This window comes from Thalassophryne amazonica, chromosome 21 (genome assembly GCF_902500255.1).
Source record: "Thalassophryne amazonica chromosome 21, fThaAma1.1, whole genome shotgun sequence".
NCBI lineage: Eukaryota > Metazoa > Chordata > Actinopteri > Batrachoidiformes > Batrachoididae > Thalassophryne > Thalassophryne amazonica.
The window spans coordinates 39,119,800-39,137,691 of NC_047123.1; the positions used below are offsets into that span (position 1 = coordinate 39,119,800).

The window sequence follows — 17,892 nt, forward strand, 5'->3', positions numbered from 1 at the left end:
TTTATATAAACAAAATATTTCCATAATTGTTTTTAATGAGAGAAATTATTTGCTCACTGCTTTTGCACTTTTCTGTTCTGAAAATACCTCAAATTGCCATTTTAACTTCATAACACGCGTTTTTATTCTGATTTCACAGTTTGTTTTTAAATGTGTAACTTACTTGCACTGAGCATGGAAATATTTGATGAGGTTCTGAAGGAAATCAACGCCTTTCTTCACTTTGATCTCATTCACTTTCAAGAGATACTGCAGAGAAAAGAAAAATAAGTCAATAATTCTGCAATATTTACATACGATTTGTCTGTTTTTTGTTGTTTTTTTTCCTGAAACTTGTTGAACGCCAAAGGTTAACAGTTTCAAAAATGTTACAATATGAGAGGAAAAATGGTTGATTACGTGTGAAAACTGACACGCTAGTGACACGCTAATGCTTATTTTTGAACACAAAGTAGAGATGAAGTTGGTATAAGAATGTACCTTTTACATAAATAACACACAACACTTTTAAAAAATGTTAAAAGTTTGCTTTTACTTAAACAATAACTGCATTAGCATAATTAGCATCATGCTACAACATGACAGCTAGCATATGCCAATTAGCACATGTGCAGCTGACATGTTTTACCATGCTAACACATTAGCATTAGCAGGCTGCAAAAACTGCAATACTTCAACTGTATTATATATGATTGATAATCACTGTGTTTATATGATGATCAATACATTTTCATGTTAGCATGCTCACATGGGAACGTCTTAACAACAGAATCAGTATGCTAACACCAATATGTAAAGTTAGCATGCCATCAGGAATCCATACAGAAAGTGGAATTTCTATCCATTCAACTGTAATGAACTGGCTGACCTTTGGCTGACCTCTGGCCAACCTCACCTCACACATCTGCAGCTGGAAGAGGCGTCGTTCCTTCTCCATCTCCTCAGCGATCTCTCCCCCGCTGAACTCGGTGCGGATCATACCGTGCTGCTTGGCGTGCTCCCTCTTCTCCTTTTCAATCTTTGCTCTGCACAGCACAACGCAAGAGGTCAAAGGTCACTGTAACAAGTCCCAAACAACAGAAACTACAGTGATCAAAACGGTGATGAAGCCAGAGTTCAGAATCAGACTGATCGGGAGAAAATGAAGCAGAAGCTTATCAGATTCATTTTGTTGGTTGGAAACTATGGTAGAGATTTTTTAGGGTCCTTATTATTTTGTGCGGATTTTTATTTTTCTTCTTTTTAATCATTCCTTACCCATATATATATATATATATAAAAAAGGCCAGCAGGTGATAAAAAGCACACCTGCCAACATTTAAGTACCAGTATATAGAAGATTTTAAATGAATAAGTAGGGCGGCACCGTGGCTTAGTGGTGAGCCCTGCTGCCTCACAGTGAGAAGGTCCAGGGTTTGAATCCAACTTGGGCCTCCCTGTGTAGTCTTCATGTTCTCCCCACAGTTGCATAGGATCCCCCTGGGTTCTCCAACCTCCAGAGACATGCAGGTGAGATATTCTGGAAGCTCTGACATTGGCTGTAGTGTGAATGAGTCTGTGTGTGTGTGTGTGTGTGTGTCAAACCCTATGATGGACAGGTGGCCTGTCCCGGGTGTTCTCAGCCTTTCTGAGTCTTTTCAGTGACTGCTCCAGGCCCCCTGAGCTTCGACAGGACTCAGCGCGCCCAGAAGCTGAATTATTAAATTAATATGTATTTTATATCTGAAATTTTTTGAAGATTAATTTTGAAGAACTGTGAAATGGAAAGTTAAACTGGATCCAGGTGAAAACCAGTTTAATGAGCCGTCTGTCCCAATAAGATAAATCATTTTGTGGTTTTTTTTTTTTGGAGAACAGCTGAAAATGGTTCGAGTCGAACCACATTCAAACACACAAACTGCTGAAAATAAAACATTATTTAGTCATACTGTTAAAAAAGTAACAGCAACAACATGATCTTAAAGCCGGAGCAGCCAGACAAAACCCACACAAACATGGGGAGAACCTGCACACAGAAAGGAGCGGGTGGGATTAGAACCCGGGACCTTGTGGTTGTGAGGAAACAGTGCTAACCGGATAAATCACGTCTGCTTTGACTTACAGCTTGGTCTCGTAGTCCTTCCAGGCTTTGTCAAACGGCTTCTTCAGATCCTACGGAGGCGGAGACAGCAGATAATTACAGCCAATCATAGACTGACAACTTTGATCTGCGAGTCATAAAGAAACAATGAAAACACAAATTCTGAATTCTGGTTCATTTTCAGATGCGTCTTTTTTATTGTATTTAGAGACTAAATTCAATTTATTTCAACAATATCTTGATAATATCAAATCCTTTGATTTACTCCTTTAATCTGACAGTTTGGAGGAAATGTGCAAAAAAAACAAACAAACTCATCTTAAACTGATGAGCTGCGTTAAAGTGCTGTTCTGTATCAGGTGTACAGGAAGTTGTCACACGGTAAATACGCCGTGAGACTTCTGGAGCACTTTCAGACAGAAAGGTGACGACGCACCCCTTTGACCCCCTTCAGGTCTCCTTTCAGCAGGTTGTCCAGAGGGAAGGTGATGATGTTGCTCATGTTCTGCATCTGGAACAAAAACGCCTGAAGTGTCACTCACCATCATCCACCAATCATAGGCCACCGCCGCCGCCCCGCCTCCCTCACCAGGTTTTTGAAGAGTGCCGTCAGCTCCTTGGTGAAGATGGCAAACTTGAGGAAGGCAGAGCCGACCTCAGCGTCCTCTCTGCTCACCAGGTTGTCCCCGAACTTCTCCATGGACTGGATGAACTGCTCCTCGCTCTCCACGTGAGCTTCAACAGAAAACAAAGTCACTGAACTGTCCATCAGTCAACCCAACAGAAATAGTTTAGACTGACTGATAATTAAAATCATTAACCCCCCCCCCCGACTCCGCCCCACATTCTGGATTCACAACAGTTTCTTATGAACTGTTTCATGAAGCTCGCTTCATGAAACAGTTCATGGAATTTATGTAAACCAATCAGGTTTAAACCAAACTCATGAAGCGAGCTTCATGAGTTGCTGCACATAAATTCTGATTGTGTCTCTCAGAGCGTCACTGCTTTAAACAGATTTTATGACATTGTAAAGGTGTTTTTTTTTTCATATTTTACATTATTTTGCTGATATCATGAAGAACTTCGCTCCAGACTAAATGACCTGAAATGGTTTTGGAACTCAAGTGTTTCAGTGTGGAGTTCATTATCCAGTTTTGTGGACGTTTGTGTGGCTCCATCGCTGATACAAAGACGGTTCAGTCGTCGCTCCCACAGCATGCTGGGACATGCTGGTATGGCAGGAATGTACTCCACTCCACCTGCCTGAACTCAAACCCACGACACCAACATACCGACACCCTGACCGCACCGGGCCGTGAACACACCCACAGTTAAAGTTCCAGACACAGACGACTTATAACATCAAACACAGTGTGTTTCTGTCCCGGGACAGTCGGGGAAACTGTTACTGTGAGACTGACAGGCTTGAATAAACCTCACAGACACTGAGCAAACGAGGACGTGACTCACCCAGACCAGACGTGTTGATGGACTTGACTGACTTCTTGATCTTCTGCAGAACTGATCGCTCCACATCCAGAGCCTGAGGACCACAAACCGGACAGACGTCAGACACCACAGATAGAAAACTACTTTCACCATTTGTTCCTGGATATAAGTGGTTAGATAACGTGGAGGAGCCCGTGTCATCTGATCATGCTGCTGCTCCTTCAGATTTCAGGGTTTAAAGCTCCTGGAGGTGCTCGAGTCGGCCCGTCAGCAGGTTACCTTCAAGTGCACTCGGTCAGACTCGCTAAAATAAGAAGCTGTGATCAGAAGAAAGAGCTGCTTTGGTTTCTGGAGACGAGTCCTCAGCAGGAGCTCCAGGAGGCTGGACCACAAACCGCCAACATCAAGGTTTCTCGTTTGAAAGACCATCAATGATCAGACACAAATAAAAACAAGCACAAGTCTCAACTTGTCTCCGAGACACTGAACCAGAGACATCAGAGTGTCAATAAGTCAAAGCTCTCAGCAGAACATTTAATTTTTAATGATAGAATCAATATATTGATACCTCGTGTACTCAGGCGCCACCTGCTGGTAGACCTATGGTTCTACTTTAAGGTGCAGCCACATCCATAAGTATTTGGACAATGTTTTTTTAATTTTGCCTCTGTTCACCACTACAGTGGAGTTAAAGTCAAACTTGTTGAAATCAACTTTCAGCTTTGATTTAAGGGATTTAACAAAATATCACATGAACCATTCGGGAAAACTTAAAAAGTCAGTGATTGTTCATAAAGGAGACCAGTGAGGGAAGCCACCAAGACACCCAGACAACTCAGAAGTTATATTCTTCTGTGGCTGTGACTAGACAAACTGTGCATAGCGCAACATCTGCATCAACGCCGAGACATGGACTCCGTGCACGGTGCTGCTACGGTAACTCCGTGCACGGTGCTGCTACGGTAACTCCGTGCACGGTGCTGCTACGGTAACTCCGTGCACGGTGCTGCTACAGTAACTCCGTACATGGTGTTACAGTAACTCCGTGCACGGTGCTGCTACAGTAACTCCGTGCACGGTGCTGCTACAGTAACTCCGTGCACGGTGCTGCTACAGTAACTCCGTGCACGGTGCTGCTACAGTAACTCCGTGCACGGTGCTACACCTCAGCAAAGAGTGACTCATGAGAACCAATGACAAAGAAAAGAGCAGAGAGAAAAGAGGAATAAGAGACATTAGGTGAGACAGAACTTGTTGGGGCAGGACAGAGAGCCCAGGCGGTGCCATGGCCTCAGGGCAGAGCCGTCCCAGCATGCAACAGGCAGGAGGCACACCATAATGCTACAAGTTTGTGATGATGGTAACATCAGGAATATTTCATGCAAAATAGTCGACTTTTGTTAGACTAAGTCTCCACAAACTCACCACTTTAGCCACTCACCTTTGACCCTGTACTGCTTCCTCATTCCACTGTGCTTAACAAATGTGTGTGATCATGGCATTGCAAGACTGCGTGCTGCACACTGTTACAACACCGCAGCTAAAAGTATGTGCTGAACATAACGGTCGAGTCAGTGAGCAGAAGTTCTGAGTCTCTCTTCTCCTTTTTTAGTGAAAAACAGCAACATTATGTTACACTTACAGCCCGAAACACAGCGCCACAAACAAAAACACACAAAATTAACCTAAATGAGCGCACAAACCTCCACCAACACTGGTGTCCAATTCCACAAAATTTACTTCGGAAAAATATTCAAGGTCAAAGTGCTGTTAAAAGATAAATTAGATGTGATCACATGGCAGGAGGATGTATTTAGTTCATGTATTTGAATTGAAATAAGGGTTTTTTTTTGTAGTGTTGTCAGGTTCTTTCTTTTCAGCTTTTTCCGTATCTGAATTCTTTTTCAGTTAATTTTCACAGAACGTTGTTTATCTCTGCTGTGCACAACGTGTCGTTGCTTTTTGTCACTTGGATTCCGACTGATAACTGGAAGACAAACAGGCAGAAAACTGGAACCTCCATCCAGTTTTGGTGGTGAAAGTAAATCCAGAACAGAAAAATGAGAGTGACTGAGGCACTTTTGACTGAGATATAATATAAAATGTACAATAAATGGTCCTTTCAAATGTCCACAAAATCCACCATCTGGATCAGACTTTGTCAGTCAATAAAGGAGACCATCCTACAAAATGCTTCTTTCACATATGAAAGAAATTCGATATTTTTTGACAGAGCTATGAATTTTTGTAAATTTGTTCACTGTTAAACGATGGGGATTTTTCTAATATTTTTCCTGACCTTGACCTTTGACCTTGAAAATTGAATTAATTCTTTCCTATCAGAATACGTATAAACTCAATAAATATATTAATAAATTTATAAATAAATTAAAAATAAATATAAATTATATATTTATAATTATAAATTTATAAATTTATATAAATATAAATTCATATAAATCATCTGTAAAAATTTCATAATGATACATGAAAAATTGTGGGTTACAGGCTGTTCACAAACAGACAAACAGCAGCACGGTGGTTTAGTGGTTAGCACTGTTGCCTCACAGCAAGAAGGTCATGGGTCTGATTCCCACCTGTGGCCTTTCTGTGTGGAGTTTGTATGTTCTCCCCGTGTTTCCGTGGGTTTCCTCCAGGTGCTCCGGCTTCCTCCCACATCCAAAGACATGCGGGTTAGATGGATTGGAAACTTTAAACTGTCCGTAGGTGTGAATGTGTTTGTCTGTTTGTGTCCCTGTGACAGACAGGCGTCCTGTCCAGGGTGAACCCGCCTCACGCTCTATGACTGCTGGGATAGGCTTCACCCCCGTGACCTTTAATTGGACCAAGCGATTGAAGATAAATGAATGAACACACAGGTGAAAACATATTTGTTGGCAAAGGTAATAAAAGTTTGACAAGCGGATTTTTCCAGTCTCATAAAATGTTATCACATAAAATCTCATTTTAATGGCAGGAAGTCAATGCAACTTAATTTAGTGAAAAGAGAATTTAAGGGCAAATACATTAAAGAAAAGACGTGTGAAAAGAATTTTGCATTTAATAAATGAATAATGAAGTCAGTCAACGTTTCTGTCAGTAACTCCTAAAAATCTGCGTAATCCGTGTTTAAAGGTTGAGTTCTGACAGCTGCAGATGAGGATCAGTGAACCTCGATCAGTGAACTAGCTTTTAACATCGGAACGTGAATTTATTCTTTTAGTTTCCAGCGGAATGTCGGCACAGCGTCCCCAGCCTCATTCAGGCAGAAACACTTCAAGTTGACTTTTTCGTTGCATGTCATTTATGAAGAATCCCGAAGGCCACTAGAGGTCACTGTTACTGCTTGTAGAAATCCAAGAAAATAGTGTTATGAAGAAATCAATTTTAATCCTACCTGAGTGCCGGTCCCAAGCCCGGATAAATGAGGAGGGTTGCGTCAGGAAGGGCATCCGGCGTTAAACAAGCCAACCCAACTATGCAGACTCAGAATCGAATTCCCATACCGGATCGGTCGCAGCTCGGGTTAACAACGTCCGCCACTGGTGCTATTGCCCAACAGGGTGCCGGTGGAAATTGGGCTACTGCTGGGTGAAGACGACGACGAAGAAGAGGAGGAAAATGTTGCCACAAACAGCGGGAGAAGAAGAAAACTAGAAGGGTGGAAATGAGAGTGGGGACTTTGAATGTTGGTAGTATGACTGGTAAAGGGAGAGAGCTGGCTGATATGATGGAGAGGAGAAAGGTAGACATATTGTGTGTGCAAGAGACCAAGTGGAAGGGAAGTAAGAGCAGGAGCATCAGCAGGGGGTACACCTTGTTGTACCATGGTGAGGACAGGAAGATAAATGGTGTTGGGGTCATTTTAAAGGAAGAGTATGTTAAAAGTGTGTTGGAGGTTAAACGAGTGTCTGACAGGGTGATGAGTGTGAAGTTGGAAATTGAAGGGGTGATGATGAATATCATCAGTGCATATGCCCCACAGGTAGGTTGTGAGATGAAGGAGAAAGAAGATTTCTGGAGTGTATTAGATGAGGTGGTGGAGAGTGTGCCCAAGCATGAAAGAGTGGTGATAGGAGCAGACTTCAATGGGCATGTTGGTGAAGGGAACAGAGGTGATGAGGAAGTAATGGGTAGATATGGTATCAAGGATAGGAATAGGGAAGGACAGATGGTAGTTGATTTTGCAAAAAGGATGGAAATGGCTGTGGTGAATACCTACTTTAAGAAAAGGGAGGAGCACAGGGTAACATATAAGAGTGGAGGAAGGTGCACACAGGTGGACTACATTCTTTATAGGAGATGCAAGCTAAAAGAAATCAGAGACTGTAAGGTGGTAGCAGGAGAGAGTGTCACTAGACAGCATAGGATGGTTGTTTGTAGGATGACTTTAGAGGTAAAGAAGAAGAAGAGAGTGAGAGCTCAACAAAGGATCAGATGGTGGAAGCTGAAGGAGGAAGACTGTTGTGTGAAATTTAGCGAGCAGGTGAGAGAAGCACTGGTTGGAGGACAACTAGAAAAGTACTGCAGATGTTGTGAGGGAGACAGCTAGGGCAGTACTGGGTATGACATCTGGACAGTGGAAGGAAGACAAGGAGACTTGGTGGTGGAATGAAGAGGTCCAGGAAAGCATAAGGAGAAAGAGGTTGGCGAAAAAGTTTTGGGATAGTCGGAGAGATAAAGAAAGTAGACAGGAATACAAGGAGATGTGGCGTAAGGCGAGAAGAGAAGTGGCAAAAGCAAAGGAAAAGGCATATTGCGAGCTGTACAAGAAGTTGAATAGTAAGGAAGGAGAAAAGGACTTGTACCGATTGGCCAGACAAAGTGACAGAGCTGGAAAGGATGTGCAGCAGGTTAGGGTGGTAAAAGATGCACATGGTAATGTGCTGACAAGTGAGGAGTGTGTGCTGAGAAGGTGGAGGGAATATTTTGAAGAGTTGATGAATAAAGATAATGAGCGAGAGAAAAGGCTGGATGATGTGGTGAGAGTAAATCAGGAAGTAAAAGAGATTAGCAAGGAAGAAGTGAGGGCTGCTATGAAGAGGATGAAGAGTGGAAAGGCAGTTGGTCCAGATGACATTCCAATGGAGGCATGGAAATGTCTAGGAGATGGCAGTAGAGTTTCTAACCAGATTGTTTAATAAAATCTTGTAAAGTGAGAGGATGCCTGAGGAGTGGAGACGAAGTGTGCTGGTTCCTATTTTCAAGAACAAGGGTGATGTGCAGAGCTGCAGTAACTACAGAGGCATAAAGCTGATCAGCCACAGCATGAAGTTATGGGAAAGAGTAGTAGAAGCTAGGTTTAGAAAACAGGTGGAGATCTGTGAGCAGCAATATGGTTTCATGCTGAGAAAGAGCACTACAGATGCAATGTTTGCTCTGAGAATACTGTTGGAAAAGTACAGAGAAGGCCAGAAAGAGTTACATTGTGTGTTTGTGGACTTAGAAAAAGCTTATGATAGGGTGCAAAGAGAAGAGTTGTGGCATTGTATGAGGAAGTCTGGAGTGGCAGAGAAGTATGTTAGGGTAGTGCAGGACATGTACAAGAATAGTGTGACAGCGGTGAGATGCGCAGTCGGAATGACAGACTCATTCAAGGTGGAAGTGGGATTACACCAAGGATCAGCTCTGAGTCCTTTCTTGTTTGCAGTGGTGATGGACAGGTTGTCTGATGAGATCAGACAGGAGTCCCCATGGACTATGATGTTTGCAGATGACATTGTGATCTGTAGTGAGAGTAGAGAGCAAGTTGAGTCTAGTCTGGAGAAGTGGAGATATGCTTTGGAGAGAAGGGGAATGAAAGTCAGTAGACGCAAGACTGAGTACATGTGTGTGAATGAGAGGGAGCCCAGTGGAATAGTGCAGTTACAAGGAGTAGAAGTGGTGAAAGTAGATGAGTTTAAATATTTGGGGTCAACTGTTCAAAGTAATGGAGAGTGTGGTAGAGAGGTGAAGAAGAGAGTGCAGGCAGGGTGGAGTGGGTGGAGAAAGGTGGCAGGAGTGATTTGTGACCGAAGAATATCAGCAAGAGTGAAGGGGAATGTTTACAAAACAGTAGTGAGACCAGCTATGTTGTATGGTTTAGAGACAGTGGCACTAACAAAAAGACAGGAGGCAGAGCTGGAGGTGGCAGAGCTGAAGATGTTGAGATTCTCTTTGGGAGTGACAAGAATGGACAAGATTAGGAATGAACATATCAGAGGGACAGCTCAGGTGGGACGGTTTGGAGACAAAGTCAGAGAGGCGAGATTGAGATGGTTTGGACATGTGCAGAGGAGGGACCCAGGGTATATAGGGAGAAGGATGCTGAGGATGGAGCCACCAGGCAGGAGGAGAAGAAGGAGACCAAAGAGGAGGTTCATGGATGTGCTGAGAGAGGACATGCAGGTGGTTGGTGTGACAGAGGAAGATACAGAGGACAGGGTGAGATGGAAACGATTGATCTTCTGTGGCGACCCCTAACGGGAACAGCTGAAAGACAAAGAAGAAGGTAGCCCAAACTTGTTTGTCCTGTCCAGTCTGAAATTTTTGTTTTTTTTTTGTTTGTTTGTTTTTTATTCATCAATCATTTTAAATGCCTTATTTTAAATTGTCTCTCTGGGTCATTTTGAGCTGTATTTCATGTATGAAATGAAAACTGTTAATTTTACTGGTTTTAGCTTATAAAAACAAATCTTTCACTTTTTCTCGTTAGCGAGCTAACCGGTCTGACTGCGGCGGCGCTAGCTTAGCATGCAGTAGACTATTAAAAAAAAAGTGTGTTGAATTTGTTCAAAAGTTTTGCTTTGTGTTGATATTTGCTGATCAGTATAACTATGAAATAATTTTTGACTGAATGACGGCCCTGTTTTTGTATGTTAGCCTCCAGCCGTTAGCTCATTTAGCCTCCAGCCCATTTTATAATAGATTCCAGTTTTGTGTATTTGTTGTTCACTCATATAATATTCATTTTCTTCATGTTTTTCAGGTGATGAGCTGACTTAATGAACTTCATTCTGAGTGAAGCTGTAATTCTGAACCTTCAGCCTGGAGTCTGTTTTTCACTTTACTCACGACTGAAGCCTTGTTTTAGTCATTCGGGTGAAGTCAGACTGAACCTACAACTCTGATTTCCTGTGGAAAAACAAACAAAAAAAACCCTTTCATCTCTGGAATTGTCATTGTAAAATGGCGCTTTACTTTTTTTTTGGGGGGGGGGGGGGGGGGAGTATGACTACCACACCTGAGCGCGGGACTCCAGGTGTGGTTCAGTTCCTCCCTCAGGTAGTCGGCACCATGATGTCTTTACGTGAACATTCTGAATCTTCCCAAGAAACTATATGGCCTTTTGTCGGCAGCTGCAACATTTTCGCAAAGATTTCGTGACTTGTAAACAATTGGCTGTTTTTTGATAATCTCACTGTCCAGAATTTACTTGTGACTCCAGCTGCATTTACTCGGACTGAACCTTTACCCGTAAAAGATTACTGTCGCATTGCATCAGGGTCTTTTTGTAGGTATGTTATTTTTTATTACAGAAATTTTTATATCTGCATATTTCAGCACTTTGTGTTCATTGTTGAGTATGTCATCTGGTCCCAGGACTGAACCTTGTGGAACACCACAAAGGACATCTGTCCTCTCTGAGGATACAACCCACACTTCCCTTGTGTTCAGTTAGTTCCAAACCTCAGTCCAGAGACATCTTTGAGGAACAGATCTTCTGCTGGTTAATCCACTCTGTGAATCTAAAATAAATCTGATTTAAATTATACGGCAACATTCATCCTGCCTCAATCAAAATTTGAAGCTTCTGGATGGTTTTTGTTCTGATTTGGATATTTTTTGTCATTTCCTGTTGCTTCACCTGGACTCCAGATTTTTTTTTCTGACAGTTTCTTGGATCACTGTTGGTCCCTCATATGGCTACGGTCTGATTTGGGGAGGGGTCGCATTTCATGGATTTTTTTTTCCCTGTTCAGACTATAAACAAATTAAAAACAAATAAATAAAATAATCAATATAGATGTAATGTGGATACGCTCCGATTCAGGACTTTAAATCCGAGAGTGGTTTTAGTTTTAGCCATCATTTTTTTTCCCATCCTCGTGAAACAGGTGCGCTGTGTGGTTCCTGGTACCTCCTCGAGCGCGGACACGGTGTTCCTGCAGTGGGACATCCGGGTGGTGAAGCTGGAGGTGGTTGGAGCTTTGTAGTCCTCATTAGTCTCTGAGATAAACTCTGTCACGGTGATCAGCTCCGGCATGGTGAAAAAAAAAAATCCAGACAGGAAAACCAGGAAGCGAACGCAGCACAAGGTGAGACTCAAAGCGACTCAAAGTGAGAGAAAAACCTGCCACAAAGCTGCTCGACACCTCATAACTCAACGACACCTTTATTACGTCATAAAAAAGTTAAAGGATTTCTTTCCATGATTAGCTCTGACGTGAAGCCTGAAGCTCAGACTCGGACCCGAGATATTTTAGCTGCGCGTCCACTCACCTGAGGAGCAGCAAGAGGAGGCAGAGCGAGAGACCTCTCACTCTGTCACCATTTCCAAAGGCAGACCTCTCACTCTGTCACCGTTTCCAAAGGCAGACCTCTCACTCTGTCAGTGCTTACAAAGGCAGACCTCTCACTCTGTCACCGTTTCCAAAGGCAGACCTCTCACTCTGTCAGTGCTTACAAAGGCAGACCTCTCACTCTGTCAATGCTTACAAAGGCAGACCTCTCACTCTGTCACCATTTCCAAAGGCAGACCTCTCACTCTGTTACCGTGTCCAAAGGCAGACCTCTCACTCTGTCAGTGCTTACAAAGGCAGACCTCTCACTCTGTCACCGTTTCCAAAGGCAGACCTCTCACTCTGTCAATGCTTACAAAGGCAGACCTCTCACTCTGTCACCATTTCCAAAGGCAGACCTCTCACTCTGTCAATGCTTACAAAGGCAGACCTCTCACTCTGTCACCATTTCCAAAGGCAGACCTCTCACTCTGTTAATGCTTACAAAGGCAGACCTCTCACTCTGTCACCATTTCCAAAGGCAGACCTCTCACTCTGTCAATGCTTACAAATGCAGACCTCTCACTCTGTCACCATTTCCAAAGGCAGACCTCTCACTCTGTCAATGCTTACAAAGGCAGACCTCTCACTCTGTCACCATTTCCAAAGGCAGACCTCTCACTCTGTCACCGTTTCCAAAGGCAGACCTCTCACTCTGTCAATGCTTACAAAGGCAGACCTCTCACTCTGTCAATGCTTACAAAGGCAGACCTCTCACTCTGTCAATGCTTACAAAGGCAGACCTCTCACTCTGTTACCGTTTCCAAAGGCAGACCTCTCACTCTGTCAATGCTTACAAAGGCAGACCTCTCACTCTGTTACCGTTTCCAAAGGCAGACCTCTCACTCTGTCAATGCTTACAAAGGCAGACCTCTCACTCTGTTACCGTTTCCAAAGGCAGACCTCTCACTCTGTCAATGCTTACAAAGGCAGACCTCTCACTCTGTCACCATTTCCAAAGGCAGACCTCTCACTCTGTCAATGCTTACAAAGGCAGACCTCTCACTCTGTCATCATTTCCAAAGGCAGACCTCTCACTCTGTTAATGCTTACAAAGGCAGACCTCTCACTCTGTCACCATTTCCAAAGGCAGACCTCTCACTCTGTTAATGCTTACAAAGGCAGACCTCCCACTCTGTCACCATTTCCAAAGGCAGACCTCTCACTCTGTTAATGCTTACAAAGGCAGACCTCTCACTCTGTCACCATTTCCAAAGGCAGACCTCTCTGTCAATGCTTACAAAGGCAGACCTCTCACTCTGTCACCATTTCCAAAGGCAGACCTCTCACTCTGTCACCGCTTACAAAGGCAGACCTCTCACTCTGTCAATGCTTACAAAGGCAGACCTCTCACTCTGTCACCATTTCCAAAGGCAGACCTCTCACTCTGTCACCGCTTACAAAGGCAGACCTCTCACTCTGTCAATGCTTACAAAGGCAGACCTCTCACTCTGTCACCATTTCCAAAGGCAGACCTCTCACTCTGTCACCGTTTACAAAGGCAGACCTCTCACTCTGTCACCGTTTACAAAGGCAGACCTCTCACTCTGTCACCGTTTCCAAAGGCAGACCTCTCACTCTGTCACCGTTTACAAAGGCAGACCTCTCACTCTGTCACCATTTCCAAAGGCAGACCTCTCACTCTGTCACCGTTTACAAAGGCAGACCTCTCACTCTGTCACCGTTTACAAAGGCAGACCTCTCACTCTGTCACCGTTTACAAAGGCAGCCTCCAAAGGCAGACCTCTGACTCAGGTGACCTCTCACTCTAACCCATGTCCATTTGCTGATCTCTCACTGGGCCAACATTTACCAAAACGAGCTCATTTATAAATGTTTAATTAGTGGTGATTTGTTAATATATTTATTGAACTTTTCACAATATAAAAATACATTACAAAAATATAAAATAAAAAAAACACCGTAAAACAAAGAACATGTGGACTTACTGTCACTTTAAAGGCAGATAGTTATATGTAAACAAGAAAGAGGAGAAACATAAGAAATAAATACACATATGCTTCACAAACATCCTCTCAAAAAATTGGGATTTTAGGACAAGTCCAAAACTTATCAGAGTGGCTTCCCGTGATTTACATCTATCGCACGTTGGGTCAGTTTGAGGATAAATTATGGCGAGTTTGGATTTGTGTAGGTGTGTCCGGTGAACCCCTTTAAATTGAATAAGAGAATGAACTGAAGATGAATGAATGGTCCTCAAAATATCAACCCACACTGTCTCATTAAATTTTATTTAAAGATCTGACTCCCAAGATTGTTTAATTGCAAAAGAGGAGGGTGAATTTATTAGATTCAGTATGACCTGACTTTTTTTCTGGTTGGGTCAAAGGACATGAGCTCACTTAACTGGAAACCCAGTGGAGGATGACTGAATAAAAGTGTCTTACCTGTAAATATTAAAGACATGAGAAGCTGGCAGACCGTACTTTTCAGACACTATTGCAAAAGAAGCGAATGTGCCCTAAAAAAAAATAAAAATCTTTGAAATATTTTAAACCCTTGTGTTGCCACACACTAAATGTAACATCTCGGAATGATGGAGGGATGAGTTTATTTGACAAGATTGGACAGAGGCTCATCTGGTGCAGCCCAAAATATTTTCTGAATAGATTTTCAAACTTGTGAAAATAAAGGACAGGAGTCATGAGGATGGAGACCAGGACTACAAAACTGTTTTTCCATATGCCAGATGGGGCCAGCGTCACCAAAGTAACACACAGGACAAGTTGCACACCCAATAGTACAAACAAATTGCTGGCGATTTTTAAAGGACTTTTTTTTTTTTTTTTTGCCTGCCTGCCTTCAGAATAAAGTCATTTTTCTCCGGTAAAGCGGAAGACGAAAGGATCAGTTCGGAACTTTCCTCCGTCACTCGTGTTGTTCCGGGGGCAGCTTTAGCAGACGGACCAGCAGCTGGCGGTAAAAATGGATCCTGACGGTGTAAATAAAGAACTCCGAATCCAAATATCGTCTAAAAAACAGCTGAACGATCAAATAAATACATATAAAGACGTGTTAAAGAAAGTTCTCGATGGACAGACGGAGGTTTGTGAGAAGACCAAACGAGTTTTACTGCAGGAGCTGCTCGCGGTAAATTTAACAAACTCACCAAAAATAAAGAAATAAATAAACAAACTAGATAGAACTTTTTTAAAGATGATCATGAAATGTGTGGTTTGTACAAAAATAGCCAGCTTAAGTTTTTTTTCAGTTAAAAAAATCTTTTAAAATTCAATCAAATTACTTAATGTAATGCTACAAATAGCTTATTTATTAATTTTTTTTTATATAAAATGTGTTTAACTGTAAAAACGTCCATCACACATTACAATAAACCACATTTTATTCTTTCAATCAGGTTCAAACAGACAAAGGCAATATTTTAATTTTATTTTTTGTGGCTTTTCTTTGATAAATTAAAGGAAGTCGTTGCTTAATGTGAGAGAAGTAGAATTACGTCTGAAGAGCATATGGGGTCATGAGGTCAAAGGTGTTTGGTGACACTGATTGCGAAAGTTGTCTGCAGAACTTTGAAGCAGCCGTTCGAGACAACGTGTTGGTGAAGGGGAAGCGGTGGGACGAAGCACCTGATGAAGGTGACTCGGTGCCTGTTCTGTGTGACCATGTTACCATCGAACAAACATCATTTTGATCCGCTGCTTTTTCCCTTTGCAGAGGACGAGTCCGTAGACCTGGAAAGCTTGCTAGATGACACCATTGTTGAAACCTCCAGGAGGCGTCGTACTTACCCAAGGAAGATCCTGCCCCACGTGGTCCACTCACTCAAGGCTGAACGCAAACTGATGGTGGGTTCTGAGGCTGGTTTCCGTGTCTAACCTCCGTGTGATGGTCTTGAAGTCTAATGCAACGTTCTGCTCTGTCTGCCTTCAAGACCCTGTTTGAGCGAGACCTTCATCCTCAAGAGGTTTTCAAAGACCTGTACCAAGGTATGTTCCTCGAAGAGCCACCATATCTGGTGGTTGTTTATTCTGGTGATGGTGTGGTGTTAGCTGTGCCTCGGCCCAGGCTGGACCTCTTTGATTTGGCTGACCTTTACTCCTGCGTTTGGGTGCTTCATGTTCATTTGCTGTTTGAGGAGGAACAGAGAAATTTGAATTTTTGTCTGACCTTCAAGTCCAGAATCCACAAATTGACCAAAACATGACTAATGTGAGAAACATGAGAAGGTCACATTTTAGATTTTTTTTTAAATGCACTTTTTTTTTTTTTTTTTACACCAGATGACATCATGAACAATTTGTCATCAGCAGCACCTAAAATGGTGAAACAAGCCATCGAGGTCTTCAAGGTAAGAAGCATCTTTTTGTCCATTAATAAACATCCTGTGGAGTGATGCCCCCAGCAGGCCGCCAACATGATTTGAGTGTAACAAGGGCGACACTGACCCTAAACTAATCTAAAGTGTTAGCTACAATTACAAGTCTGACTGCATCTTCAGAGACCTCACGTACATTACCTGCCAGAGACTGCACCCCCTCATGGCAAAATTAGAATCTAAATAACCAACGTGGCAATGCCACCATTTAAACAAGAACATATGCGCAAACACAGTAATTATGCTAATGCAAAAAATTAAACCTATACGTTCTGTTCACGCTCAAACACTTTGAGGATTAAGTATTTTACAGAAAGTAACTGCGAACTACTTTGCTGTAAAATTAATAATTTTACATGATTTTTCTGAAGAAGATGCTCCGATTTTTAGAATCAGGTCAGTTTTGAGTGATTTTATTAAAACGTTTTACCAAAAATGGAGAAATTGGTTCAAACAAAGTTTAAATGAGTGTAAATCAATAGGAACATGCTTACAGTCGGATTTTAAAGTTTACTGCTCGTCACATCTGTAAGAATTTTTGGATGTAGTTGTGACCGTTTTAAACTATCATGTGATTAACTATCATCTGTTGATTTGATGTTATTATTGATGATTGATTGTATTTTCTGTGCAGTCAATGAACACGCTGCAGAAACAAGCTGAAGGCCTCTGTGAGATCCTCAACATGAAACCAAGCAACGCTTCTCTGCAGATCCACCAGGAAGTCTTCGGCATCAACGGACAATCAGAAATTCCACTCCCTTCTACGGGCAGAGCCAGAGCCAACAGACAGCCAATCAAAAGAGCCACAGAGGACGCGGCCGCCACAGACTGCTATGTTCCCCTACGCAAGAAAACAGACCCAAGCGGAACACAGCAAATCTCCCAATGAAGCCAACAAACACGTTTTAACTCCTGTGAAAGAAAAACACACAGCACATTTGGAATATTCAGGTTTCTTAACTGTAAAGTTCTGAGATTGTTTCACTTTTCCCTCATCAATAAAATGTTTTTGTTTCACGTAGATCAGTGTTCAGCTTCAGTGTTCATCTTTAAATATTCAACGATCATCTGAACCCTTCAAAAAAATAAATAAAAGCACAATAATAAATATTGTAGCAAAACCCTCAGAACAGCTTTAAATCATTTAAATATTTGACCCACAAACATTCCAATTAATTAATTAACCAATTAAATCAGGTCAGCTCATGAGTGGAGCTGGGCGTGCCTAATTTTGTGTCACTTTCTTCTTTTTGGGGGGGAGGGGGGATTGTTGGCGTGACATCAGTCCGAGGAACAAGAAAAATATTTGTGCATCATCTCAGTTACATAAATAAAATAAAATTACATAGATGATCATATTTAATCAGGTAACCATGGATACCTGGTGCTTCTAATTATTACTGTTTATCATGATGGGTTTTACAGTATTTTAACTGAATTCCCTAAAAGAAGTACGCTGA

The 17,892-nt window shown here is 42.3% G+C and overlaps 2 protein-coding genes across 2 annotated transcripts in view; one reads left to right on the plus strand and one right to left on the minus strand.

Moving 5' to 3' along the window:
• asap2b (ArfGAP with SH3 domain, ankyrin repeat and PH domain 2b) overlaps window positions 1-12,029 on the minus strand; it is a 28,253-nt gene extending 16,224 nt beyond the window's left edge. Inside the window, exons 1-7 of the mRNA XM_034162775.1 lie at window positions 11,652-12,029; window positions 3,554-3,626; window positions 2,670-2,815; window positions 2,517-2,591; window positions 2,102-2,151; window positions 896-1,025; window positions 164-249 (exon numbers count right to left, since the gene is read on the minus strand). Coding sequence (XP_034018666.1) covers window positions 164-249; window positions 896-1,025; window positions 2,102-2,151; window positions 2,517-2,591; window positions 2,670-2,815; window positions 3,554-3,626; window positions 11,652-11,777 — 686 coding nt within the window. The 5' untranslated portion in view covers window positions 11,778-12,029. The remainder of the gene's footprint in view (window positions 1-163; window positions 250-895; window positions 1,026-2,101; window positions 2,152-2,516; window positions 2,592-2,669; window positions 2,816-3,553; window positions 3,627-11,651) is intronic.
• A 2,925-nt stretch (window positions 12,030-14,954) lies between these two features.
• nsl1 (NSL1 component of MIS12 kinetochore complex) lies at window positions 14,955-17,345 on the plus strand. Its single transcript, XM_034162779.1, has 6 exons — window positions 14,955-15,183; window positions 15,620-15,689; window positions 15,769-15,899; window positions 15,986-16,040; window positions 16,335-16,402; window positions 17,064-17,345. Exons 1-6 carry the CDS (start codon window positions 15,019-15,021, stop codon window positions 17,319-17,321), a joined length of 747 nt encoding a protein of 248 aa, XP_034018670.1. The 5' UTR covers window positions 14,955-15,018; the 3' UTR covers window positions 17,322-17,345.
• Window positions 17,346-17,892: the final 547 nt, after the last annotated feature.

What these genes read in the sequence shown, in the direction of transcription:
- nsl1 (XM_034162779.1), top strand. Translation starts at nt 15,019, where the DNA reads ATGGATCCTGACGGTGTAAATAAAGAACTCCGAATCCAAATATCGTCT. An exon ending in TACTGCAGGAGCTGCTCGCG is followed by an intron (nt 15,184 to 15,619) that starts GTAAATTTAACA and finishes AGTTGTCTGCAG; the next exon opens with AACTTTGAAGCAGCCGTTCG. An exon ending in GGACGAAGCACCTGATGAAG is followed by an intron (nt 15,690 to 15,768) that starts GTGACTCGGTGC and finishes TTCCCTTTGCAG; the next exon opens with AGGACGAGTCCGTAGACCTG.